Source organism: Myotis nattereri (genome assembly GCF_964212035.1).
Source record: "Myotis nattereri genome assembly, chromosome: 4".
Taxonomy (NCBI): Eukaryota; Metazoa; Chordata; class Mammalia; order Chiroptera; family Vespertilionidae; genus Myotis; species Myotis nattereri.
The window spans coordinates 55,632,519-55,660,212 of record NC_138079.1 but is presented as its reverse complement, the minus strand read 5'-3'; the positions used below and the strand labels follow the sequence as shown (position 1 = coordinate 55,660,212).

The following is a 27,694-nucleotide window of genomic DNA, read 5'->3' as shown; positions in this document are numbered from 1 at the left end:
AATTTTGGGACACCCTATATAATAACCAGGAGTGTGGGAATAACTCCAAAGCCTACAACACTCACAAAGACTAATATGGTATATTGCAAATAATGATTACATTAAAATTCTATATAACATTTAGAATCAGATTATTGTAGGCTTAATTCTGCAAGTAGGAACATGCCTCATAATACAAATATGTTATTTGGGATGTCAGTATTATTTGCTTCCATTTTTTAAAAGGAACCACTTTAAATGAATTTTTTTTAAAAAATTGTTTACTGTTGGTAGAAGAGGTTTGGCCTTCATTAAAAGAAAATATATGTTCACACATCAGTTCTCCAAGTGTTTGGTGTTGTATAAAGTGATATCGGGAGGGAGTACACAGATTTTTTACAGTAAAATTTCTGTTGGCTAAAAGCCCCACTGCTTCTGAAGAGACAGCAATTACATGACAGTACAAGGTAGTACACCACAGAGCCTGCTCTCATTGATCCAGTGCCGAGGAAACTGTAAGGATAAGTGAATGGCCAGAGGGATTTGGTTTAATAGGAATACTGACAAAGAGAAATGCAGAAAATGCAAAGGACAGAAGTGAATGTAGAATGTTATGCTGTAGTTGGGAAATGAGTGTTGTGCTACAAGGGACCAAATTAAAGATGATTTTGAAAACATTTTTAAATCTTTAACTTGGTGTATCAGGAAAAAGCTGTAATCAATTTTGAGCAGTGCAATTATTTGATTTTAAAGGGAGATGGAGTAGAACTAAGGAAACTATCCCTGTCAGACAATGGATTGATGGGAGGGGGTCTAGCGTCTAAAAGGTTTCCCACCCAGTCAGCTTAAAGATTAGGTTAAAACAATCTAGAATATAATCCTATTATATCATTCTGGAGTTATAGAGATTCTTCGCTACCTTGTTTTTATTTTAGAGCTGAGAAAATACCTTTGGATATAAAATTACTTGCCCAGAGTCACTAGAGTGAAATAAGGTTGGGAGTGAGTGGGAGGAAAAGATGGAATCGATATGTTCCAGGGAAGTGAATGGTAGGAAAACCGGCAGTCAGGTGCTTGGGATCTTTGGGGCCTCTTCAAAGTCACTCAGACCCACAACTCCAGGCTGCCGTCCTGGTCCTGAAACAGGGGACAGCCCTCACATCCAGTCCTAGGTTTTGAGTCTTACTCTCCCCAAAGTTTCCTTCCTTTTTAGAAAACCACGTTTGGTTATTTATCCCCCTGCTCCCCTATAATAAGCCTTTTTATCTTCTCACAGGCCCAAGAAAACCCATCTCAATAAACAGAAGCCCTGAGTGGAACATTGCTGGTTTCTTGTGGGGAGGTGGGAGAAGAGCAGTGCTGGGAGCAGTTCTCTTTCTTTGAGCTCAAGGCTATTGAGGTACCTTAAGAAGATCAGAAAAATATATTATTCTCTAACTTGGTCTTTCTCCAATTTTCAATATGTGGAAAAATAGGTCTTTCTATGAAGTTTCCTATTCCTCCTTCTTTAAACAAATTTTGAAAAGTCATATTTCTTCTGTGTCAGCAGGATGCATGCTAAGTGCAGTGCTCTGGTGGTGGCTACATAGGAAGTAGAATGGAAATTACAGTTTACAGCGGGAAATGGATGGCACAGGCTTTTATCTTAATGTAAGCATATCCATAAGTGTAGCCTGAATTGAATTAAGAGCCTACCACTGATGCAGTCTTACAGGAAGCTTCATCTAAAATAAATGGAGCTGTGAAACTACTGGTTTCCTTGGGCTTAACCTTTCCATCAACTAATCTCAAATTTAAGTCATTTGTTTAAAACCAATAAACATTCTCCCTAGGTTTGTTTTAATCCAGTATTCATTTTTTCAGAGTCTAGATTTTCATTTTAATAGGCTCATTATTATTGCAAATATTTAAACATCTCATACAATTCATACCCTCAGAAACATGACTTTATCTAAAGATGGAAAAAGGTAGCTCTGATTAGCTCTTGTAAAACTGAGTGTGTGTCTCATTTCTCAGCATGCCCCCTATTGAAGACAGATCTCATCTCTTTATTTGAGGAGTGGCTCAACGACTCAGCTAGAGTTCAGATACCTCTTTTATGCTCAGTCTGATCACTTTATAGCCACAACTTGTATAATATTTTTTTCTGAATACCCAACAAAATAAATTACTGTTCTGGACAGTAGGATCTGGTGGGTGAGTGGGGGTGATTTTTGAGAAAATGCAGGAAGAGGGAGAGGAACCAATAATTACATAAATTTTTATGAAAGAGGAAATATTGAAAAGGCACTGGCAAAATCCACTCTAAAACAAAAATTTAAACTTTCTTTTTAAAAATACATATAATCCTGAAGTCAACCAGCTATTGTTAAGATAATCAATTTTCACCAAACACAGATCTAATGACCCAAAGGCTTGGTATCATCATCTCCAATCTTGTAAATTTGAGCATCCAAATTCTTCCACCTTTAACTGAGTTTATCTTGAAAGTGTTAACCTGTAAATTAGCTAAGCCTTCCTTCATGATATCTTTGATCTATAAAGTGTTTCTTAAAGAATCAATTTTACTTCTCTTTGGAAAGCAAATACAGTGGCAGACCTGGATAATTGTTTACACAACACAGTCAAGGTGACAGAAACTTATTCAGGATCCCCTTCTACACATAGAAGGCTCAGGTAAAGGAGGGGCTTGCTTTCATGATGCTTTCTGGCTAAGGGTGCTGACTCTGACTGCCCTGGCAAGGGAAAAGGGCAGTTCACTCATGGTTTTTATCTGGTGGGAAGGAAAATTATTTCATGAAAGCATTTTATATAGTTTTCTATAAAAATTGGGAAATGCACATTCTTTAATCTGTAGATAGGATATTGTTAATTTCTAATTATTCATGTTCTTAAATATAGCGAAATATCAATGAACAAATGTCTGAGATTGTTCTTTTATTTATTTTTTTTCATTTTAAGTTTTTAATGAAAGTTGTATATAATATTACTTTATTCCTGCATCTTCTCAATTGTTTCTTCCTTGTATTTTCCCTTTCCTACTTGGCGAGATTTGGCTCTACGTTCATGGATCTTTGTGCGGTCTTTGTCCAGCTTTGGTCTGGTGATAACCACCTTGCTGGGGTGAATGCCCGCATGAACAGTTGTCCCCTTAGCTTTCCCCCGTTGCAGTCGTTCCATGTAGATGACGTATTTCTGCCTGTAAACCTGGACTATTTGCCAATTTGCTGCCCTTCGTAATGTCCTCGAACAACCTGAACCTCGTCATCCTTTCGGATGGGCATGGACCGGACATTGTACTTCTGGCTCAGCTCTTTGGAAAGAGGAGACATCATCTTCCTTCGAATGTGGGAAGGTGCATTGAAATGCCTTTTACGGTTCTTGCTCCAGTCAGAAGTCACAAAGGGGTTGAACTTCATTTTGACCGCTGGCGATCCTACGATGGCCGCCTGAGATTGTTCTTTTATGTTGCCTGTGTTTTTAAATTTGTTTTGTCACCTAATCTGAAGTTGGCTTTCTAACTGACCCTCTGTGACAATACCTTGATTCAAACTTAGCATTGGTCCCTTCCCAGTTGAGAGTAAACGAAGTTGATGCTAAGCAGCCCTCCATTCATTCCTTCTACTGTCTTTTCCTGACTGACACTAACAGTCATTACCTCTGCAAAGTCAGTTTCTCCATGGCCTTTCTTCATCCTCACACTCCACTGGGACCTTCTTTGCCAATCAGCATTTAGGCCCTTCCAGTTCCCTCCACCCATCTCCCATTGGCATCTGCAGAGAGCTGCTGTCAGTCATTTCCCATTGCTTTTGTAAACTACTTGCTCTCTGTATTAATTTATTTAACTGCATGAATTCAATTTTTTTTCATTTTTTTACTTTATCTTAAGTTATTTAGTTTTTAAGAATAAAGGCATTAGTAAGTAAGTGAAAAAATTACTTCAGGGAAGATAATCTTCCTAAATCTCATTCATCAGCTCTCTTTCCCTGAGTCACCTGATGCCTTAGAGATGAGTAGTGATAGATTGGCTCAGGCTCAGTGACTGCAAGCATATTCTTTGGAGTCTGCATGCCTTATGTTGAAATCTTTACGATCCGGAGCCTCACAAAACCTCACTGCAGCCTCACCTACTGGCCCCGCTCCTGCTTCACTTACCCTGATCTCTTCTTCCAGGGCAGAGTGGATTAGCAAGTGGGGAGGCAAGGAGGATGGTGGGAGTTCCTTCCTGTTTTTAACCAAAGATGTTTCTTTGGTGCATTCATTGTTTTCTAACATTCTGGATGTTATTTCAATTATGCCCCTGCCTTCTTATCATTTTTGTACCTGAAATGAACTATTCAACAACAAAAATATCATTGCAATGATAAGAATGAATTTTTTTTACCAGCAAAATTAATGTTTACATAGACTGTTTGTTACACTGTGCACAAAATGGTACAAAACATACCACCTTGATTTCTCATCTCAAAGAGTTCTGTACTTCCTGGAAGCTTGGTGACTGTGCTACTGCACTGAGCCTTCCCCTTACACCATGGGATGACAGCTTGATCGCCGAATATGTCAGTTGGGCGCTGTTTCTCATATTTCTGAGTAGTACTCTAACAGGATTTGTAAAAACATCATTTGGTTTTCACTGTAGTCATGTTCCCTTGTCTCAATACTTTGATTTTGCTTTTGCCACATTCCTACAGATGATTGAGGCTGACATTGAAATCTAACATATGAATTATATGCAGACTCTGTACCAAAATACAGGGTATCCAAAAAAAAAAATGTATACACAGTTTAACAGCTGATAGCTCAATTTTGAAAATGAAATGTATTTTAATAAACACTGCCTTGCCCTAGCTGGTTTGGCTCAGTGGATAGAGCATTGCCCTGTGGACTGAAGGGTCCCAGGTTCGATTTCAGTCAAGGGCACATGCCCAGGTGGAGACATGCAAGAGGCAGCCAATCAATGATTCTCTCTCATCATTGATGTTTCTATCTCTCTCTCCCTCTCCCTTCCTCTCTGAAGTCAATAAAAATATATTTTTTAAAAATAAAATAAATGCTGCCTTTATAATTATTCAAAATGTGTGTGTACATTTGGGGGGGACACCCTATAGACACACTGCCCAGGGATTTCTCAGGCTCTTCCATCAAAGAGAATGGCCAGAAACTGCTGAATCTTTCTAGACTGTCTCACAACGGCTTTCAGATGAGACATCTCTATGGGAGACAAGGAAGAAAAGGGTTTCAGAAAGCTGCTGCATGAAAGGGCCTCATGAGATAAAGAAACTATAGTAACAGACTGTCATGTTGTATAACCTTCCTTCCTAGAATTCTTATTTTCATTTTTTAAAATATAACACTAAAGAACATGATATTTTTATGAGATTATCTTTGCGAAGCTGGCTTTTGGCTCTCTAATTTGCCTTCTTTAGAAAAATCTTGTAGAGGTTGAAGATTGGTCTATTTAATGAATTCTTGCTTTACATTTTAGTTAGCGTTAGTGGTATCTCTGAATCACCCTATAAATTTGTGTCTCTCATATTGATGCATGGATATGCGGCCGACTGCGGGAATAGAAATGATTTGTTTGAAGACCAGTCCAGCTTTTAGGAAATAAATATATGACTTTCCAGAAAGCTAGAAAACATTTGAGAATATCTGTGCTCATCTGCAATATTAGATCTGAGAGAGAGCCTCCAGCTCAACTCCCTAATTTTCTAGATATGGACTCTGAGCCCAGAGAAGTTGAGTGACTTCTTTAAAGTTATTCAGATGACAAAAGTCAAATTCTAGATCTTATATTTCCAAATCTACACTGCACAACCAAATATTTTTATGTAACATTGGGATTAAATTTAAGCCCATAAAAAATCCATTTACCAATTGAAATCCCAGCATCAATCATTTCTAAATTTTTGTTTTTATATTATCAGTCTCAGTCCTTTGAGAATTCATATTTTTCATGTTTCCCTAATGGGAAACTTAAATATTTTGGTTTCCAATTGAATATCACACTGAAAGTACTTACATTCATGTATACTTTGTGTCCAATCAATGTATAACAGTTTGGGGGCTTTTTGTCTACAAACCATCCAATTTCCCTTTAAGTGATAAACTGGTAGCAAAGCTGTTGATTTTCTATTTGGCACAGCCCATGATAAGTATACTTTGGGACCCTAAATACATTTCTTAACATGAAGTGCTACTTCTTTCAAGTTTTTGGGTTTTTTTTATAATAATAGGTGTGCACTCTGGGGCAGCCTCACACCTGTTGTGTGTGGCATATACTCGCTGTGGGCATTTGCCAACTGACAGTCATTATAATAATGATTATTATTACAACCCATTCCTTCAGTTTCCTTTTATTAAGCCCACCACCCTTCTATCAACTAGCTGAAGAAACTGGTCACATGGAACACATTTTATTTTTATAGACTTTAAAGGACTGGTTACAGTTAATTATATAATACAACATAATTGTGGAATCTGAAAATTGGAAAGAACACTGGTCAGCAACCTCTTGTGTCTACTCTGGAAAAATATTTTAAATAAAAGTAAAGAAGTCTTTAACAAGTTTTCAACAACTAACGTAGGTTGTAGCCATTAAAATCAGTTCTTTTATATCTGGTCCAAATCCTTATTATCGCACTGGCAGCTCATGACTTATATTTATGTCTCCTGTGGAAAGATGAATGCTGTGAGTAGTATAAACAGAAAAAGAATATGTTTTCTTATGATCTTTTAGTAACTACCTATATTCTCTTGAACAATACATTTTTTTTTCTTCTGCAATTTTTTTCCCCTTTGGAAATGGCAAAAAAAATAACATTTTATTAAAAGGAAAATTTGGAACCCATTAAGTTAATGTACTTATGTGAATCTCCTGCAATTTTTAATAGAATTAATTATTATGAAATGAAAGGAAGTGAATGATATCAGAATTCATTAACATCAATCTTGGGAATGATTTGCTTTGAAGGATAAATTGGAAAACAAAGTTCCCAGGCAAGCTGAAAGTCAGTCCGTGAGTTTTTGTTTGCCACTGCTCATCAGGCTGAAGTGTCTATAATTTGGACTGGGGGATGGGAAGAGTCAGGGAGGGGGACTAAAAACTAGGCCTCCAAATAGATGCTCCTGAATTCAAACAGAGGCATAATCTGGTGCCTGGCTACATTCACAACCTTTATAGCATTTCTTTACCAAATAAGAATTTAGATTATACTGATTCTGAGCTGGAAGCCTTGACCTGGAATCTCCTTTGTTACTAAGGAAATGTCCTTGAGAAATAATAACCTTCTTGCTTCTACATGCCTGAGAACAGCACATTTGAAGATGGGGGACCAAAAGAAATACCCAAGTCAGAAAGCTGCAAGCCATTCAGGCAAAATCTGGTTGGAGAGGAAAGCTGTTCCCACGATTAGGGAGCTTCCCCAGCTAGCCTGTAGGTGGGTGTGTTTAACAGAAGGAAGCAATGGAAACCTGCCTGTCAGCCAGCCTTTAGAGCTAATTAGCTCAGCACACAACAAAGATAAGTGAGCCTGGGAGGAGGGCCCCCTGAGGGGTCTTTAGAGTCTGGGAAATGTCTGATTGGCAGATGTTAAAAGGGATTCTTTGGTAATCCTGTGCATCAATGAGCTGCACAAATTCAGTCCAGGACTGCAAGAACCCAGGCATGAGGACACTGTGCAGCAGGCTCACACAGGCAGACCCAAGATGGACAGAACCTTGGAATCCCTGAGACACATCATTGCCCAAGTCCTGCCTCACAGAGACCCAGCTCTAGTCTTCAAAGACTGTAAGTACTGAAGGGGAAAAGTTGTTTTACTTTTTTTAGAAAATAGTCCTAAACATCTAGTCACATCCTATTTAAATATGATTTCTTTTAAATCTCTGTAGTCGTGTGCTGTGGTCTAGTGATGTTTAACTTGTTCCTGACTTCAGTCAGAAGAATGATTTCATTTCATTTCACCTACGGGGTATTAGTTGCCGGGTTATTTTGTCAGTGATACATCTTGCTAACGGCTTAGAAGTCTCTCCTAAAATCTAAGGCTCACCTAAGACTTAATGAACTTTTCCAGATGCTTTTGTAAAATAAAGCAGACTGCTTCTAAGGTTAAAATTAAAAATAACTTGCATATGATAATAAAATATATACTTGCTAATCTGTTTAATCTTTAATAACATATATTAGTTATGTTAAATCAAGTATTGTGTTTGTCTGAAATTTTTTTGTTGCAAACAAAAGTTAATAAATCACCACTGAGCTCTTAAATTTTGATAACAAATTATAACACATTAGTTAAAAGGCCAATGAAATTAGATGTCTTCCCACCTCTGCAACACCCTTCCCTTCTAAAAAATCTAAATAGCTATGGCAACGTTATTTAAAAATCTTCTTTTAATGATTATGAAAAATAACTCAATCAAGCTTTCCAAACCTGGCAGTACTATTAAACCATTTGTCATGTAACTTTGTTTCTGGAACCAATTTGATTTCCTGCTGCTGCAAAACAGACTGTCTTCCCCCTGTATCTTATCTACAGTGGGTTTCATATTACAAAGAGCTTCTGAAATAGAACTTTGCTATGGAACTGCCCAAAAGGTAAAATGCATATGGATTTTTTTTTTTTCTTGTGCTTCAATAGGTTACAGCTTTCTTCTTTGTAAATCTTGCTATGTTTGTCTCCATCAAAACTTCAATGGTTTGGATTTTTCCGTTCTGATTGCTGAATAATGTTAGTTTCCAGATGTCCTTTTAGTTTATATTTGTCATATGTGTGATGAAAAAAAAGAAATGTTAGGCCATTTTATTCTATACATTTTTCTTTTTAGAAATTAAATTATAACTAATTTTCCCTTTAAGACATAAAATAAAAGATCTTTCTTTCTTTCTTTCTTCTTATATTGTATTCAAACATGTGTCAATAGCTATGTTAGGACTAATAAAATCACTCCCTACCCCAATCTAGCCTGGAGTCTATTCAGGTTTGGTATGTTTCTTTAAGTGAAAAGGGAAGGAAAGAATGTGTGTCTCATACAATAGCCCTGAATTCACCAGTGAAGGATAAAGGGCTCTTGACCTGCCCAGAGCTTTGGATAAATTGTGTAAGACCAGGAGGTCTTGTGCTGAGGGCTTGGTTAGTGGAAGCAGTAAAAAGAAATACAGGGAAAATTTTTCACTGAGTTCATTGATCATTGTGAATTTAGGAAGTTTAATCTGAAATCATGGCCCACTTTTTAAAATGAATTAACCCCCAAAATTGTTTACAGTTTAGCATAGAGAATAAAATAGAAGAAGGGTTAAAATAAAGCATACATCATGTTCTTTCTGTCATCTAGGTCTTTGCAGAAACTCTTTTATATGGAAAATAAAGGAATGTCCCATTGTATGTATTTCACTCATTAACATAGAATAGAAATTTGACCAGATAGCATTGCCTGCTTACCCTAGAATGGGCTGCTACTCTGCAACTGACTGCATTGCTTAAAAGGTGTGAATATTACAACCCATCCTCTCCCTCAGATGTTTCTAATCTGAAAAATGACCAAATGAAAGTGAGCCAAGTGGCAGATTTCTGCACCAGGAGTTTTTATAACATCAAAACATCTAGCCACTCACCATGCTCCTGGCATAAATGGGAACAGGCTTACTACTTTCTGGGGCAGGATATCAAAAGTCCACCTGGGCCTTTGCCATGCCTCGGCAACCTCCCGTGTGCATGCCAGAGTTTAGCACACGGACTTATTTTCTTTGGCACACCTGTAAGTTGCTGCCACCACCTTCCTGTTTTACACAGCCTATAGAACGCTGCCGCCAGCCTTGAATGGCAGGTTCTGAGCAGCCTCCTCTCCTCATCCCCCACCCTGGCCCAGGCTCTTCCTTGCAGAAGAGGTTAAGCACTTAAGCACATCACTGCCAATTGCTTAAGAAAAATTGTTACCTTACTTTCCTGCAAGATGAAAAGGCAATCCAAGAATTTTAAAAGCCCAGCACAGTTAAACAAAGGAGCGTAAAAAAACAACACTGTAAACCTGTTTTTCTAAATTCCTTTTCTATAAATGCAAAGGCAGTTTTTTTCTCTCTATTCTTTCGAAACACATAATAGAGGGGATATAAATGATCATTTTATTAATTTCTTGCTCTCAGTTGGTTTGTGATATATATATATATATATATATATATATATATATATATATATATATATAGTAAATTGAATTTTCTCTTCACATTGGTTAGGAAAAGCACCCAGAGTTTCTAGTCTGAGACCAATGCCCATGGGGATAGTTACAGTCATTTAAATAAATAAGATTTGAATGCATGTCTCAGCCAAGGAGGCCTTCCAAGTGGCATTTTGCAATTCATTAAATCCCTCGTTTGTTTTAGGCAAGGTGTTCATCTGGCTGCTGCTGTCATTTGTTTTTCATTTTCTTTCCTTTACATATTTTATTCATAAACGTAGAATAAAACGACATTTTTTTCCCTTTTCCCTATTTTACACCTCAAATGAAAAATAATGGAAAGACATTTTTAAAAGGTGGGCTCTCCATTTGAAGTTTGCTCTTTTAAGCTGTCTCTGACTGTTCCCCATACCTGAGTGTCCCCGCTGTGTAACAAGAAGCACTGGGAGTCGCCACACCACCAGACAGATACTAGGGCATATCTCCCTGCTGCCTTCCACTCGTGTCTTTCTGCAACATCTCATTTATTTTCGTGTCATGTGTCACAGCCAAAGATGAGCTATCCTAACCACAGCCCCTGTCAGGTCTTTTAAGAGAGTGTGTGTGTGAGCTTCCTACTTGTTTGCCACTGTTTGACAGTTTCTCACATGCTTTCTCAAAGGAAATCACCGCATGATTTCAAGGTGGCTGCACTGTCAGATTCTACTCTGAGTGTTAACTCTTCAAATTACAAGAACACAGTATGCTTATCTGCCATCTTTGGGACCTTTCTTCATTGGTGGTAATGCTAGGATGCCAAGAACTCATGACAGACACGATACTAGGAACATGAATCCTTCATAGTAATGCAGATATTGTTGTTTATAGATGAGGGAACTGAGGCGCATGAAAGGTTAAGGTGACTTGCCCAAGGTCACACAGCTAGTAAGTGATTGAGCCAGAATTCAAATTCTATCTTCCAACTCCTCACCTTTAGTCACTGCCAGACATTGCCTCTCAGAGGTGTTAAATGATCATGTCATGGCAATATCTTCCAGGAAAACAGGAGGGATTGAAATGAACTCTTCTGGAAGTGTAGCGGGAACCCATTTAATGGGCACATCTGAACAGTATGACAGTGAAAGGGGAAGGGCATTTTTGAGGAACGAGAACAGCTTGTCCAAAGGCAGATCAGGCAATACAAAAACAATGCATGGGCCGGGAGGAGCAGGGGAGAGGGAGGCAAGGCTGAGGCAGGTGGAGTCACCATGGCACGCAGGCAGTCGGGAGCCATTGGAGTTAACAGTGATCCTAGATTAGTTCTGGAAGTTTATGGCTTTCTGTTGCACTAGGGAAAAGATTATAGTGACATCTGTAGGAGGTACACTTCCTGATACTAAGTTGGGAGACAATTACAGCTTTTTCACAGCAAGAATTATTTTACCCATTCCGGCAAGATGCAAGCTTTGTAAATGTAAACATGCCTGTAGGGAGAAACCACATTCACTGTCTGAAGGCCAAAATCAGACAAACTTTCTCAAGCAGATGGTTAAAAAGCTATCTGAGTTGTCATTGAAGCCATGAGAATGTGTTGTTTCCAGGACTGATTTATAAAGTGCCATGTTAGATTTCACCAACATGTTTCCCCAAATTGTATAATGAATAAAATAAGATGGACCCTTTACTAAACATTGCACAATTAGAAGGAAATATCTCACATATTTGAGGTGCATTAACTCTTCCATTTGGGGAAACATTTTTCTGCATAAAACGTCTTATTTATATCAGATAGGTGAATACTTCAAAAAGTATTTCTTACCCTTTGGAAAAGTTAGACCAGACTATAGAGCTATTAAAAACCTCTTAGTGATCATGAGTCTGGCTGTGTGCAATGCGAAAGAGCAAGATCCTCCAGAGCCAAGTATTTCCTCCATTTCATGCTTTTCAGTGTAGTTATCTAAGTCTATAAATTTAATGGTACATGTGTGTTTTCTGCATTTCACAGAAAAGAATGAAGTAGGATGTAAGAGATGAAGGTATTTGTGCAGTAAAATCTCTACACATATTGCACTGAATTCACCATGTAAAGTATGTCTGGAAGAATATGGTTAAAAGAACCTTCACTGCTCACTAGCTCATTTTAGAGAAATTATTGAATCATAATTACAATAATTTGAACTGTGGACATCTGGTTTACTGATGCCAATTTTACTTTAAAAATTTATGCTGAGATAATAACAACTATTTTTATTTGAAAATGCAGATTTCAGTTCAGGTATCACTGGGATAAGCACCCTTCCCCTTTTTTTCAGTAAATACACATTTGGCAGAGTTTAAATACTGAAAGTCTCAGTCCCAGAGGAAAATTTTTTTAAATGGAAAAAAACTAAGTGGCTTCTTGAACACTTAATGGCCATATCTGTCCTACTATACTTATTTCTCAATGTATAAATAAGATTTAACAAATCAAAATAAAATGTGATTGACATTCATCCGGTGATCAAATCAGGTGCCTCTTCATGGTCTGCTGTCTCTTAACATAGGCTTTTTTTTTTAACAGTTAAGATTTGTTAGCCTGAACTCAAACTTTAACAACTTCTGAAACTCATGTGTTAAGTTACAGCCCATAATAGGATACAGCTGCCCAAGGGTGAGTTTCTAAGTTATGAATTTTCTGTTTAAATGATACGGTTTTACTGATTATGTGCTACAGATTGATTTAAGAAATGTAAGACAACTTTAGAAGCCTTTCATAAAAGAATCTTCTTTATTTAATACACTTCACAGTGAAGTTTTAACCCCAAAGACTCATTTCTTTTCCTCCATGTTCAAATGCTCATGTAAGTTTAGTGTAAGGTAGTTAAAACAATCTTATTTTAAAAGAAAAAGAAATAAAGAGAATCCTATTGAAAGTTTAATATTGACAAAATAGACACTTATTACACTCCCTGCAGTTTTCTCCATTCTCTCTCTGGTGTCCATGGAATGCTGTTTGAATTATGGTTTGGGTTTTTTCCCTGTTGCGATGATAATCAGTTGATCCCTATTTTGATCTCATCCTGTTAGGCAGCTGTGGGAACCCATCATTTAGTCACCACTCGTTTGGCGCTTACGGCCTGTACTGTGTAGTTTATATTTCTCTCATGTGGCTCCACACTGTGAGTTATGGCCTCACTGGCATGTTTTTGTCCACACCTAAGTTGGAAATCTCAGGAGGGCAAAGTCACAGCTTGCAGGTCCATGGAACCCCCAAGGTGCCTCCCATGGAACCAGTACTTAGCAGGTGCCCAGCAGACCTGTTCTGATTGTTGGTTTGTTGATTTCCTCTTTCACAACCGGGGGAAGATTTTTCCTATTGTCAGGTGCTGTTCTTTATGATGAAATAAACCATAATCAGACCTTCTAAGTCAGTGGTTCTCAGCTTTGGCTGCACATTAGATTCACCTGGGAATCTTTTTAAAATCCTGATTTCTGGGCCTCATCCTCCGGAAATTCTGTTTCTTTGTTACTAATGTTGTGGCCTCGCCCCATAACAAAGAAACAGAATTTCCAGAGGATGAGGCCCAGAAATCAGGATTTTAAAAAGATTCCCAGGTGATTCTAATGTGCAGCCAAGGTTCAGAACCACTGTTCTAAGTCGTCATCCCCCGACACTTTAATCACAGCTTACATGCATGCAGGGTTAATTTGACAGTCAGATGAGACTGGAGGGAGCATGGAGTAAGAGGGGGTTCTGAAATAAACACAGCCCTCAGGCGACTTCCTTGAGCACTGCCTCAGGTTGGCCGTGGTAGAACAGCCTGAATCATCCCACATACCAATCGCCTTGGTACGGTGACTCAGGTTGCCAATCCTCATACCCTCAGGGTCTACCCTCCCTCAACTGTGAGGGACCAAAGGCCCTTCACCATCCTCTTTTGGCCCAAACTCTGTTCCTTGAACATAAACCCTCATTAGATAACTGTGGCTGGGTTTTGAAGAGCTTTTTTATAACGATTGTTCCCAGGGATGATACGTTATATGTGTACGGCCAAATTTGCAAAGATTTGACTATTTTAACTAAACAGAACTGGTCAGTGAAGTAATGTGTTTTGTTTTGTTTTTTTGCTGTTTGTTTGTTTGTTTAGTCCTTGGTTGGTAATCTAAAATCAACAGTCCTACAAAGTCTCTTAAATACAGAGCATTATCAGGACCCGATGGAACACGAAAAGATACAGTCTTCCTGATTGGTTAATAGATTACATTAGGTTTTTATTTTACGTGGCTTTTGTGATATACGACATTATCTTATCTAAGGTGCACATATACTCCACACATGGGAACTCAACTTGCTGCTGAGGTTTACTCCTGCTATACTTAATGACTTTTTTTTTCATTTGTCTTTGCAACTCCCTCTTGCCCCTTCATATTCTCTCCCCTCTGCCTTTAAAAAATATCACCATGTACTTCCAAAGACACAGAAAAATAAATGTTAAATTTCTTCCCACCAAAGTTCAGCACTTTAAATTTTAAAAATGAAAACTAAACCAAAAAGAATGATATACTTGTTGCATATTTTGGAGAATTTGCTTAACTTTGTAAAACACTTTGTAAAGGATCATGATTCCCTTGAAAAAGTGTTTGGGGTAGAGGATGGGGACCAGAAGAGAAGAAAAAGCCAACAAAAGAAGAGACATAGCTGAAGGAAGGAGTTGGGCACTGACAGGAGTGTTCCCAAAAGACAGTTTCTCTGCTGGGAGCAAAGCAGGACTCAAAGCATCTCAGTCCTGCTGTGTGGCTGTGACCACCTTTAGAAAGTGTCTACACAAAAGAAAAAAAGGCCCAAGTTTCCGATACATCATACCTGACATGCGAGCTGTGTCAGCAAGATTCCATTATGTGGCCAAAACTTGGCAAAGCCTGAGGATGGTTATAAATGATTAGACAGCTGGCTGGTGGTTCACCAAGCCCAGCACACAATGCGAAGGTACCCTATTTTGCAGCCCATTTTTCATGAATGGCAAATTGCATCGTACCTTGAGCTTTACCCAAATGATTTGGGGGTCCTTTTCTTGTTTTTGTATTTTTTTCCTCAACAAAACTAGAATAGCACATTGGCAAGAACAAGTTTTAGATGATTAAATTGCAAGCATAGAAAGTACTAATTAACTTTAAAATATCATCTGCTAAGGCTAATTTAATTAAAGGTTATATTAAAATATTACAGAACATAAATCCATCTGTTTGGAGGCAAAAAAATCAATTTGAAAATATGTTAGTCATCGAGAAAGCCTCTTAATGATGTATCCTTAAATGGTAGCCTTTTCAATTTGTCTTTAATTGTTTTTGGCAGGGTACATTTTACCCAGCTAGGATTTTTTCTCATATAAGGCATAAGGAAAATTGGTTCTTCTTTTCTGATAGATTTATAACATACTTTTATGATTCCTTTTTGCAGACAAATTATTGTCTTCCATGCAGGACTTATATTAGGTAATTGAACTGGGCAATGAACTATAATATTTCTACTTTCTTGAAGCATAAGTAGTCGTTAAACATTAAGTTAAAATAAAAGTTAGATACTTTCTGCAGTTTTTGCTAAGAGCAGGTCTATTGCCCTTAACATTCATTAGAAAGTAAAAAAAAATGGGATAAACATCCATATTTCCAATTTTGAGACATGTACCATTTCATCTATTTTCTGGCTATAATGAAGTTTTGACTTTACTGGTGAGTGATGTCAAAAGAGCTTTCTCTTTTCCATCTCTGAACTCTCCACATACTTTGGAAATAAATTAAATAGCACAATGTATACAATTAGAGAATTTTCAGACTTATCGCCTATTTTTAGAAGGTTTAATGATATGGTTTCTAAACCAGGAACAGTCCACTTCAAAGATGCAGCATGCAAGTATATAAGCAGGCCTTTTCATTTCTTCCTTCACCGTCTCTTACCACAAATAATAGCTAACACTCTGGAGCTTACTATATTAAAGCTCTCTATTCTGAGCATTTTTCATTTTGAGCCTTACAGCAACCCTGTGATGTAAGTACTGCATTTACAGACAAACCTGGGGCAGTTAGGTCGGTACCTGACACTGGTAGAAACAGGAATCAAATTCAGGCATTCTGGCTCCTGAGTCCATAATTTTAACTACTAAACAAATTGCCTGCCTGTTGATAAAAGGTGGAGAGACACGATGTGGTCTGAATTTTATTGTGTTTGAACCAGTGCCTTTACTTGAGGACTCTTCTGTGACATATTCCATAATCCATGGGGCATTTGCATCCACTACATTTGCAGAATTCCCGTATGAAAACATAGATCATGGGTCCCGACCGGCATCTCCATTGTGTTCAGTCTGTGAAAATGGCAAGCGCTGTATTTTTAGGATAAAAGCCTTCTGAGTGCCAGTTATTGATTTCCTTCTCCTATGGGACTCTGTGCTCTTTCCAGGAAGCAAGACTCTCTTGCTTGATTCACCTCCTCCTCACTTAAACGACTTTATTTTGCCCAAGCTCCTCCCTGAGAAACACGCTTCCTGTGATAACCCAGATGCAAAAGAGCAACCACACGTCCTCTCCCAGTGTCTGGGCCCTTCCTCTTCATGGATGGAACCACCACAGGCAGCATGTCGTGTTAGCAAGGGAAAAAAGGCATTCTCTGCTTCTGGTTTTCTCTCCCTCTTGGGCATAGCTGGGGCCCCAGGACAATGGGGTTGGTTTTCAATCATTAAAAGGAGCTAAGTCCCCTTACCCGTCTCTTATTAAATCGTACTCCCTTCCTCATGGCACCCTTTCCCATGACTCCCTTATACAATCCCTCAGCTGAGGCATTAGTAGTTTTCTTACTCTTTTTTGTCAAATACCACCCTCTCTCCTTTGGGAGCACAGTTCCTCTTCTCCTATCCTAGTCTCCATCTGATGTCTCTGAGATGGTTCTGTGTAGGCCCCACTTTTATGCAGATTTTTCCTGACCTTTTCAGCCCAAATTCATCTACTTTTTTTCATTCTATTGATTTAATTATTGTATCATCAATTTTTAAGTTTTAAAATCAATCACTTTCAAATCAATCTCTGTTCTATATTGTAGCACTTTAACATTTTGTTCACAATTGTACTGTGAATATATTAGTTTGGGTACTGTGAGACAAGAGTACTCATCATCCCCCATTTGGGATTTTCCTAAGCCCTACTTATTACGAAGGTAAAGCCCCAACTGCCAGGTGGCTAGCTATCCCTTGTCTCCTCTGACCAGGCTTCATCCTTCTGCATATACTCCATCATCTCCAGCTGAAGAATGGCTGCTACCACCACATCCATGCTGTGTGGGCACCATGGTGGTTTATACATGAAACTTGCCATTCCAGAAGGAAGTGCTGATCTCTCCATGAATCATAGTGACTTCACTTACCTTCTATACGTTCATTCAGTTGCACTCAAACTGTTCAGATATGTGGAGTTTTCTTAGATTCCAAGTGAATTTAACAACTGCTTCTAGATGAATAGCCCTGTGCTGGATACCAAGGAAGCTCTAGAGAAGAATGAACCAGAGCCCCTAGCCTGACTCTCACAGTCTGCTCTGAGTTAATTGCCAGAAAACTGCTCTACAGGATGAACTATCACAAGGTGTTTTATTCTTCTGGCCAGAAGGACGTCCAGCCAAATCTGACTTGATAGATTTAGCCTTTGCTGAAGCTGATTGAGGATTCCTGCTAGAGTGAGTCAAAGGGTGGATAGTGAAGGGGTTAACATCGCTGGATGTCTTCATTGGTCAAATGTCTCCTGTGAATCCCTCAATGCTGAACTTTATAATCAGAAAGAAGCTTAAGGAAGGGGAAAATGAAAACATCATTTATGAGAGACTTGCTTGGGGATCTAATTACCACTCTGAAAAATCTGTCATGAAGAAATTTCAAAACACAGTGAAAAAGAAAATAGCCATACAAAATAGTCTATAAACTGCATAGCAAATTGTCTTGGCGTCACTACACAAAATATTTAAAACTGCCAAAGAGATTTATCTTAGTCAGCTCGGGCTGATGTAACAAAATGCCATAGTCTGGACAGCTTAAGCAACAGAAATTTATTTCTCACAGTTCTTAAGGCTAGGAACTTCAAATTTCTGAAAGCTTCGGTACTTAGTGAGAGCCCTCTTCCTGGCTTGCAGATGATGGTTGGGAAAGGAAGCTCCGGTGTCTTATTCACAAAAAGGAACTGGATTTTTATGCTATTATTCTTAGAATAACATTTTCTTTTAGTGTCCATTGAGACAAAGTAGAAACTTTTGAAAAAGAACTTTACTAAGGTTTGGGAGAAATAATGCCTGGCCAAAAACGATGTGTTCCAGACTATAACTTCCTGGCCCTGAGGTGGAGGGCACCATCACACAGACTTGACCTTGACTTTTGCTAACGCCCCCCTGTCAACACCCTCCTCAGTCTTTTGTCATTTCCTCTTGTTTCTCTTGTGGTCTCTCTTTTAGTCATCTTTCCTTGAAAGAAGGTACTCTACTGGGATGCCTAGTTACAGCCCCCTCTGAGCACATAATCAGTGGGTATATTTATACCATTGCTTTAAACCAGGGCAAAGTGCTGGCTGAAGATTGGTCATCAGGATACCTGTCCACATACATGCAGACTGCTCATTTCATGTGACAGTGCCAACCTGGAAGCATGTCATATCACTTGTATGAAAAAATATTAGCTTTTGCTTCCTTTGACTTTGTAAGAACAAATGTCAGAAAAATAGCCCCTGGAAAGAGCTAAGTGAAGTGATTTTTATGAAGAGCCTCCTATGCCTCCCCTACAGCCTCACAAATGCAGCATATTTTCCATTCCTCTGACGACATTCAAATACTCAGCTAACATTGTTTATGCTCCTACTATGTTCCAGACATTGTGAGGAAAATGATATAATTCTTCCTCTGAAGAGAACTATTTATACATGTAAACAACTTAAATTCCATCATAATTAGGGAGTGTCTCAGGATAAATGAAGAGCATGTATTATACACTCAGGCAAGAACTAGGTTTAAAATCCCAGGTCTAAAATTGAGTAGCTGTGTGACTGTACCCTGAGCATCTTGAACTTCTTATCTATAAGTTATGGATGATAAAAACCTATTTTCGGGGAACATTGTAAGGATTAAATGAGAAAATGCATAGTGCCTGGCATATAATGGGTACATGGTAAGGGAGATGAGAATAACTTCTTCCTACAGCAGGACTTCTCAAACTTCAACGTGCAGCGGGTTGCCTGGCAACCTTGTTAAGAAAGCAGATTCTGGTACAGTGGGCCTGGGTGTGACCAGAGATCCTGTCTTTCTAACAAGTTCCCAAATGATATCCATGCTGTTTCTCAGAGGACTGCAATTTCTGTAGCAAGGAGTTAGAGATTTCTTTTTGTTTTGGTTTTATTTCTTAGGAGTTGATACTGAGGGCAAATCTTAAAAAAAAGAGAGAGAGAGAGAGAGAGTAGGTGCCATTAAAGAAGACAACAGACAGTGGAAAGAGGGCACGCCAAGGAGAGAATGGAAATACGGGTCTTTCCAGTAACATAAGAAGAATGGGGCTGTGGAAGCCTGGAAGGTCATTTGAAGAGAGAAGTTTGGAATGAGAAAGAATATCAAGACATAGGGCTTCCCATGCCTTGCCAAGGAGTTATTTATCCTGTAGGTAATGAGGGACTCACGGAAGGATTTAAGAATCTGTGAGTGATTTGATCAGCTATGAGATTCAGAAAGATTTTCCTGGAAACAATTAGAGGATGGGTTGGATGGGAGGGTGATTGGAATCAGAAAGGTATTGTGGTATACTTGGTGAGCTATGAGCCACTGCAGCAAAGGCAGGATAGACTGAGAAGTGGGGACTATGGAAGATGTCAGGATATAGAATTGACAAATCTTGGGCATTTATTTAGCTAGAGAGAGAGGAAATGAAGGTTTCTGCCAGGTTTCTGATTTAGGTGACATCACACTCTAAGTAATTCGGGAGAAAGAGAAGAGTTGATGGAAAAGAAAATAGCTGAGTTTGGGAATATGTTAAATCTGGGCAACATACAAATGGAAGTATTTATTAACAAAGCTGGAGTTACAAGAGAATGTTTGGGAGCTGTCAGTGCATATTATGGTAGATAAAGTTAGGGAGGTAGGTTCTGTCATTGGAGGAGAACAGCAGAGAGAAGTAAAAAAAAAAAAAAAAAAAACAAGGACAGGATTGTCATGCAAATCAACATTAGGGGTGGGCAGAAGGAGAGAAACCCACTAGAGAGACAGATATAGAGAAGCAGATCAAGAGGACTGCTAGAAAAGCCTGGGGAGATTGTCTAGAAGAAATTGATCAGTTGTGTCAAATGCAGTTAGAAGTCAAGTAAATAAGGACTGAAAATTAGGAATTGGTGATATTTGCCAGAGTAGTTTCAGTGGGATAAAATAAAGGAAAGCCAGATGGTAGTAGGTTAAAAATGAATGGAAAATAAGAAAACATAGATTATAACATAAGAAATTTTTTTTTCTAGAAGTTTGACCATAATGGGAAAATTTTAATAATTAGCATCCAAAAATAGCCTCAATATTGAGTGTTTCATTTGATTGATTGATTGATTGATTGATTCATTCATTCATCATCTTAAGCATACTTATGGCAGCTGAGAAGGAGTACATAAAGAAAAAACATCTAAAAAATAGGTCAAGACAATGACTACTATAACAGTGCCCAGGAGAAGCAGCACACATTCATTTAAGACTTGAGGATTCAGGTGGAAGTGGGCACCTGTGCAGATGAGCCACTCCAGATATCACATGCTTGAGAGCCCGAGTTTGTTCTGTAACATGAAGGCAGGTTCATTGTGGAGCATTGAAGGTGCAACTGCAGTTCTCTAAACTCTGTGGGGCCTATTCTCAAACTTGGGTGGTTTTCTTGAGCAGTTCTTAACCCTCTGCTCATATTTTCTTTGATATTGTCCATGAACCTTGTTGTTAATACTTCAAAAAAATAGAGGAGCATGTTTTTCATAAATAGAGTATCCTCTGATATTTGGATCTTTGGAATTCCAAATAGCAAGCTGGACTTCTTCCCTCTGCACTCCATTCATCTGGTTTTGCAGTCATCCAGAGGAGATAGAAATAGGAAGATGGATTGTGTGTGTGCATGGACATATGTTGCACTCTTTAGAGGTGATGACATACATAAAACCATCAAAGAAATCTTCCAAGGTTGCAGAATGAAAAATGTGAAATCTGCTACTTTTATTCATGTAGAAATTTTACTGAGTACCTACCTTCAGACTCTTTAATTCACATAGCTTTATGTGCCAAAATTCTTGTGTTCATTTCACCTAAATAATCATGAGTCTTCAACTTCCTACTCTAGTTCTCAGCTGAACATCATTCAACAATGAACTTACTTAAAATAGCGGTTAATATGCTTTGTTGACTATCAGAACAACAGGGCACGGGCTTTGGTTTTAGGCTTCAATCTTCAAGACATCTCTGCTGAATTCTGGAGTTCAAATGCAAGTAGAAACACAAATCAACCAGTTCAAAATCCTTGTTTTTTGGGGGAATAGGAGGGAAGGAGGGGGGTGAGCAGAAGAAATATAATTTATAAAATAAATGTTCTAAATCTATTTTGAATTACATTAACTGGTAGAAAATATCATTTCAAATATTTTTGAGTGAATGGAAAAGCTCTAGGTGACCAATCTCAATTTGACCACTTCAACTTGTATTTTATATTTTAATTCAATTATCCCCTCTAGTAGTCTTCCATTTTCCCAGTTTCTTTACAAACCACTTCTTAAAAGCTAAACACTGCACAATATAGCTCAATAAAGCGGGGGGGGGGGGGGGGGGGAGAAACTAAACACTGCAGTATTTAAATACACACAGGATTTCAATGCCTTAGATGTCTCGATAATTTGCCTGAACCACATACTGTTAAACTGATCTGTGACCTAGGGTGAGGGAAAGGAGTCAGGTGCTCTAAAAACAGTTTAAAAGGGAATTGTGCAATGTTTTTGCCTCCAGGTCAGTGTGACTCTCCTGACTCCCTCAAAAATATCAACACCCAGCATTTTGAAGTACATCCAGGAAATTCCAGAGAATGTCAAAGGGCATATAGACCCTATGCTACACAAAAAAATGCTTTAAAGAACAAAAGTATTATTATTTTTTTAAATTCTCACCCAAGGATATTTTTTTCCAATGATTTCTAGAGAGAGTGAAAGGAAGGGAGGAGGGGGAGAAGGAGAAAGAGAAGGAGAGGGAGAGAGAGGGAGAGAGAGAGAGAGAGAGAGAGAGAGAGAGAGAGAGAGAGAGACATTGATTGGTTGCCTCCCGCATGCATTCCTACCGGGGCTGGGGAACCTACAATAGACTTAGGTGCCCTTGCTGGGAATCGAACCCTCAGCCCTTATCAGGCCAATGATCTAACCACTTAGCAAAGCTGGCCAGGGCAGAATAAAAAATTATTTAATCTAGAACTTAAGGAAATCAAAAGTGGTTTGTATTAGTATATTTTCATATGCAAGTGAGAGACACCAGTTCAAAACAGTTTAAGAAAAAAGCGGATGTGTTGGTGCAGGAGCTCAAAGTCTGCTGTCAGGACTTAGTCTTTCTCCATCTATTGGTTCTGCCCTTCTCCGTTGGTTTTCTTGTCAATTTGATTCCCCTTTGCTTGGGCAGCAGCACACTTAGCTCCTATCATCCTAGCAACCCTAGTGAAAAAAGAAGAATCTAGTCTTCCAACATTTCCAACAAAATTCCTGGACTTACCGGCGGTGGATGACGTGCCTTTGGTCAAATTCCCACCCTCAGCCCTGGAGAAGACATGGTTGAAGGAAAAGTAGTTGTTTAAGAAAAACCTTTGTGCTATTTCCACAAAGAGAGGAATGAATCCAACGGCAGGCAGGTAAAAACAACAGACGCCCTTCACTGCCTTCAAGTTATGTGGTAGGCTCTCATGTGGATAAGGGGATAAGCTTTTAGGGGGCCCCAGAAATGAACTTTACAGAAAAGCAGATTTCAGCTCAGTCCCAAAAGGACCGTTTCACAGTCAGAACCATTAGCACTTGAAATAGGCTGCCTCAAGGTGTGCCAAGTACCAGGCCTCTCCACGTGTTCAGGCACAGGCATCTGTCAGTAGCGTTGAGCAGGGAATTCCTGCATTAGGCAGAGCTTTGCCTGCATGACCCGTAAGTTCTACAATTCTATTCTCCTTGTGAATTTCCACAATTCAATTTGCAGTACAGGATAAACAAACCAACCTAATTTGATCTGGAAATTCTGCAGGCTATCACAGGTCATTTAATCTAAAACACATGGCTCCAGCCATTACCATGTTTTCTGAAGTCATCTAACAGACGTGGTCCTTAACAAGGTCTCCATGTTATTAGTTTCACTTATGGCTTTTTCCAGCCTCCTGCTTATTACACAATTGCCTTTCATTCTCAAGATTGGGTGGGGAGAAGCATGAAAGACTTTTCTTCTTTCTGCCTTTTTTCCTCTTAAACCTTATAATAGGCAAGTCCCAGTTAAAATTACACTGCTTACATCTTTACCTTCAAATTTGGCTTTCACTTTGCAGGTTTAAGAATCTATGAGAAATGGGAGAAGAGGCCCTGGGTAATTATAGGTCTGGACAAAGTTTATTAAGGCAAATTTTCAAAGAAGAAAGAGTGAGATTTTTAAATTTGATATTAAATTGTAAAGTCAATTTAAAATACTGCAATGTGGTTAGAATTAGAGCACCAAGCCACTTGACCCAGACTCATGAAGAAATAAACACATTTGTGTTAAGTAATATTTGTTTCTTTCACAACTAAAAGCACCCCACAAATAAAACTTTGTTTTGCCAGAGTGTGTCCATTTTGAATAACTGATATTTTTCTTGTCTTTTTCAGTGAACGTTGTGTCGATGTTGCAGGAATTCTGGGAAAGCAAGCAGCAGCAGAGGGCTGCGTTCCCCAGTGAAGGTGTGGTGGTGTATGAGTCACTGCCATCTCCTGGGCCTCCCTTTGTGAGTTATGTGACCCTTCCAGGGGGAAGCTGCTTCGGCAACTTTCAGGTAAGAAGCAACCATACGTTGGTCAGTGAAAGTTAAAATAGAGTAAGCCCTTTAATAAAATGGCAACATTGTAAGTTTTCTTGGTTGCAATGAAAAAAAGCTGTGTCATATTCCATTATATATACGTACCAGAGGCCCAGTGCACGAAATTTGTGCAAGGGGCTCGGCCCTCGCAGCCTTGGCTTCGCCCAGAAGGTTGTTCTGCTGTTCGTCTAATTAGCATATTAGCTCTTTATTATATAGGATGTGTGTGTGTGTGTGTGTATATATATATATATATATATATATATATATATATATATATGAAAATTGGTCAGATATTTCAATTTTTTAAACTGGAAATATTGTACATTAGGGTATCCCCTAATAATTCTTTATTGAAAGTGAATTTTACAGCATTTTATTTGCCTGATAGTTGCTGCCTTTTTCCCAGAAAATATTTTGGAATATACCTTAAAGAACAAAGGAACTTTGGTAAAGTCCTTCCATCATGACCCTTCCACCAGTAGATAGTGTCCACTTTCCTGAATTTTGTAATCAAGTACTAATCAATCTACTACATGCCAAAGCATGAACCAACAGCAAAGATTAAGATTTACAGGGCTGGGCTCAGGCACTTGTGCTAAGTTCAAATTCTGCCTCTAAATAACTGTTAACTCTTGGGAAATTGATTTAACTCCTTGATCTCCTCAACTTTGAGATGAGGAACAATATCCACAGGATTGGTCAGGAGTCATGAAATATACATGCATTGTGTTTATTTAGTATTCCAATTGTTTTGATAATTATTAGAAAGACTTCAGGTGGTTGAATCTTTATGATGTTTATGAGGGGTGTAAATGATGATTCATTTCTAGTTGTACACCTACTCACACAAAAACATTGGCCTAATCAACATCTGGTTATCAAGTGTGTGTAACAAATACTCACTGAGTGACTAGGAAGTATCCAGCATCAGGCCAAGTAATGAGGATATGGTTCACACCTTGAGGGAATCAATGTACAAAAATATTATAGTAACGACATAGGATTGTGTTTGAGGGTCAATAAAAGCATAAAGGAAGGAACTTCTCAGTTTAGCAGTCACCTTTGTAAGTGCCTTTTTAGTACAGTAAACTATCTCTCAATTTGCAATAACTGGCAAAACACCTTATTATAGTTTGTGGAAAATGTGAAACTCATAAACATTTAAGTTTCCCTCTTACCTTTGACAAGCAGGAAGCCCAGAGTCAACTTTTCAGTGTATCTCTTTGTAGTGTAAGTCTACAGAACTGCATGTCATGTAATACTTAATATTATTTATATTTCCACCTCTAGTGTTCCTTTGAACTTAGTATGTCTCACTTACTTATTTTATCCTATTACCATGTATCTGTTTTATGCTATTTTACATATTTTGTGGAGTGAGGAGAGAATATAGTTTATATAAATAGACCCACAAACCTGATGCCTAGGGAAGCCAAAGAAGGGTTCATGAGGAATGCAATCACAAGCCAAGATCTGCAGTTGAGGGTGTCTTTGCCAGTAGGTAAAGGAGAGATGACATCCTCAGCATAGAGAATGGTGAATGCAAAGGCATGGAGTGACAAAAACCACACACACTTTCAGAATTTTGGGAGTTTTCCTTTGTCTGTGGCAGGGAAGTGGTGGGAGATGATGGTCAGATACCCATATCAGACCATAAGGGATCTTCATGCTTTGTAAAGAACAACAGGTTTTATTCTATATAAAATCAGCACCACTCAAGGATTCTGAGCAGGAGAATGATATATTCACATGTGTCTCAGAAAGTATTCTGGCAGTAGGAAGAGGTAATTTAAGGCTAATTTAAAAACTGCTTTCAAACCTGCTGACCCAGCCAGCCAGTGAGGTCTTGCTTCTACCTTGAGCAATAGTCACCAGTGGGTTTTGACCTCTGGCCAATGAAAGTGAATTGCTTGATGAGAATGATGTGAAAGTGGGTCTAGAAGCCTCAGAACAGAGCTTGATGTAACCCCAGACACTTAGACAAGAATGACGGGCAGGGGAGGGGAAAGAAAGGCAGCCACTGCAGAAGGGATTCTCTAACCCTTGTGGCTCTGTAGTACCATCTTCAAATGTTCTAAGGTGAAGCCTGCCCACAGTAAAGTAATAGTCTCCATCAGACTTCCTGTTTCAGGGGAGACCTCCTCGGGAAACAGACCTACTCACCACCAAGTGGGCTTTTGAGAGCCACCTAAACAAATCAGTTTCTTTGTCCATGAATGTCAGTGGACTAAAGATCACCAAACATTTGAGAAAAGCTAAAAGAATAAGAGAAAAGTTCAAGGCAAGCAAACAAAAGAACAGAAATAATTCAAGTAGCGAAGGACATAAGAGAGTATCACAATGAGTATCCTCAAAAAATTGTGAGAAGCTATTTATCCCTAAAATATCCTATATAATAAAAGGCTAATGTGCAAATTGTCCCCTTGGGAGTTCGATCACTTGCTGTGACATGCGCTGACCACCAAGGCACAGCGCAGAATGAAGGAAAGAAGGCCCCAGTCAGCAGCCAGAAGGCTCTGATTGGCCCTGTCGCCAGCCAGGCCTAGGGACTTTACCCATGTATAAATTTTGTGCACCGGGCCTCTAGTCTATGATAAAAGAAGTAAGTAGGGAACAGGAAATTTAAAATATGACTGCCAAACTAGAAGAATAAATAAATAAAAGAGGAGTAAGTAGATGAGTGGACATAGATCACAGCCAAATTAGTAAAAGATAACAAAGTAAAAAAATAAATAAATAGTAAAGTAAGTCTTCTAGAACTTAGAGCACAAGACAAGAGATTAAAAAATATAGTACAGGAGACATGGGGATAAATCTGGAGGTAAACATCCTAAATAATAAATAGATCATATGCTAATTAGACCAAACAGCAGAATGACCAACAGCCTTGACAACCATCCAGATGAAGCCAGGGCTGTGAGGGCCGGCCAAGGCTGCAGGGGCTCCAAAGACCAGCCGAAGCAGCCATGGCTGCAAGGGCTGAGCCCTTTGCATGAATTTCGTGCATCGGGCCTCTAGTTAATTTAATATTAGTTCTAGAAAGAGATAAAGGAAATAGCTAGGTAGAAATAAATAATGGAAGCAATTTTCTTTGAGTTAAAGAAAAGCGCAGATTTTTATTTTGAAATGGTCAATCATATTCCAAGCAGAACCAGGACAAAAGAATCACTTAGCTCTGTGACTGTGTAAGACTCAGCATTCTGCTTAAAAGATGGATCAGGGGACTTTATTTGATATAGCATTTGTACATTAATATAACCATGTGTTTGTTTTAACATAGACTGAATATACATGAGGGTAGCTTTGGTGGAGTTAATGAAGTAAGGCAAAAACTGACAAACCAGGTAAACTGCCGGGAGCCAGTCCATCCTTGCTGTTTCAAGGGACCTGGCATATATGGCATACTGTTCTTAATATGTTTGCTCACCTTCTTGGCACTATGTGTTTTAACCAAGGTCTCTGAGAAAGGTTGTTTCCCCAGGTAGGGATTT

The 27,694-nt window shown here is 38.7% G+C and overlaps 1 protein-coding gene and 1 pseudogene across 3 annotated transcripts in view; one reads left to right on the top strand and one right to left on the bottom strand.

Moving 5' to 3' along the window:
• Positions 1 to 2,970: 2,970 nt before the first annotated feature.
• LOC308517767 (large ribosomal subunit protein uL24-like) lies at positions 2,971 to 3,413 on the bottom strand (annotated as a pseudogene). The gene has a single exon. The product of its transcript is annotated as a large ribosomal subunit protein uL24-like (transcript).
• A 3,661-nt stretch (positions 3,414 to 7,074) lies between these two features.
• LIX1 (limb and CNS expressed 1) overlaps positions 7,075 to 27,694 on the top strand; it is a 47,125-nt gene continuing 26,505 nt past the window's right edge. The window contains exons 1-2 of one of the 2 annotated variants that reach the window (XM_081090116.1): positions 7,075 to 7,768; positions 24,013 to 24,176. In XM_081090116.1, the coding sequence (XP_080946242.1) occupies positions 7,687 to 7,768; positions 24,013 to 24,176 (246 nt within the window). In that variant the 5' untranslated portion in view covers positions 7,075 to 7,686. The remainder of the gene's footprint in view (positions 7,769 to 24,012; positions 24,177 to 27,694) is intronic. The other variant, XM_081090117.1, reaches the window with a different exon arrangement.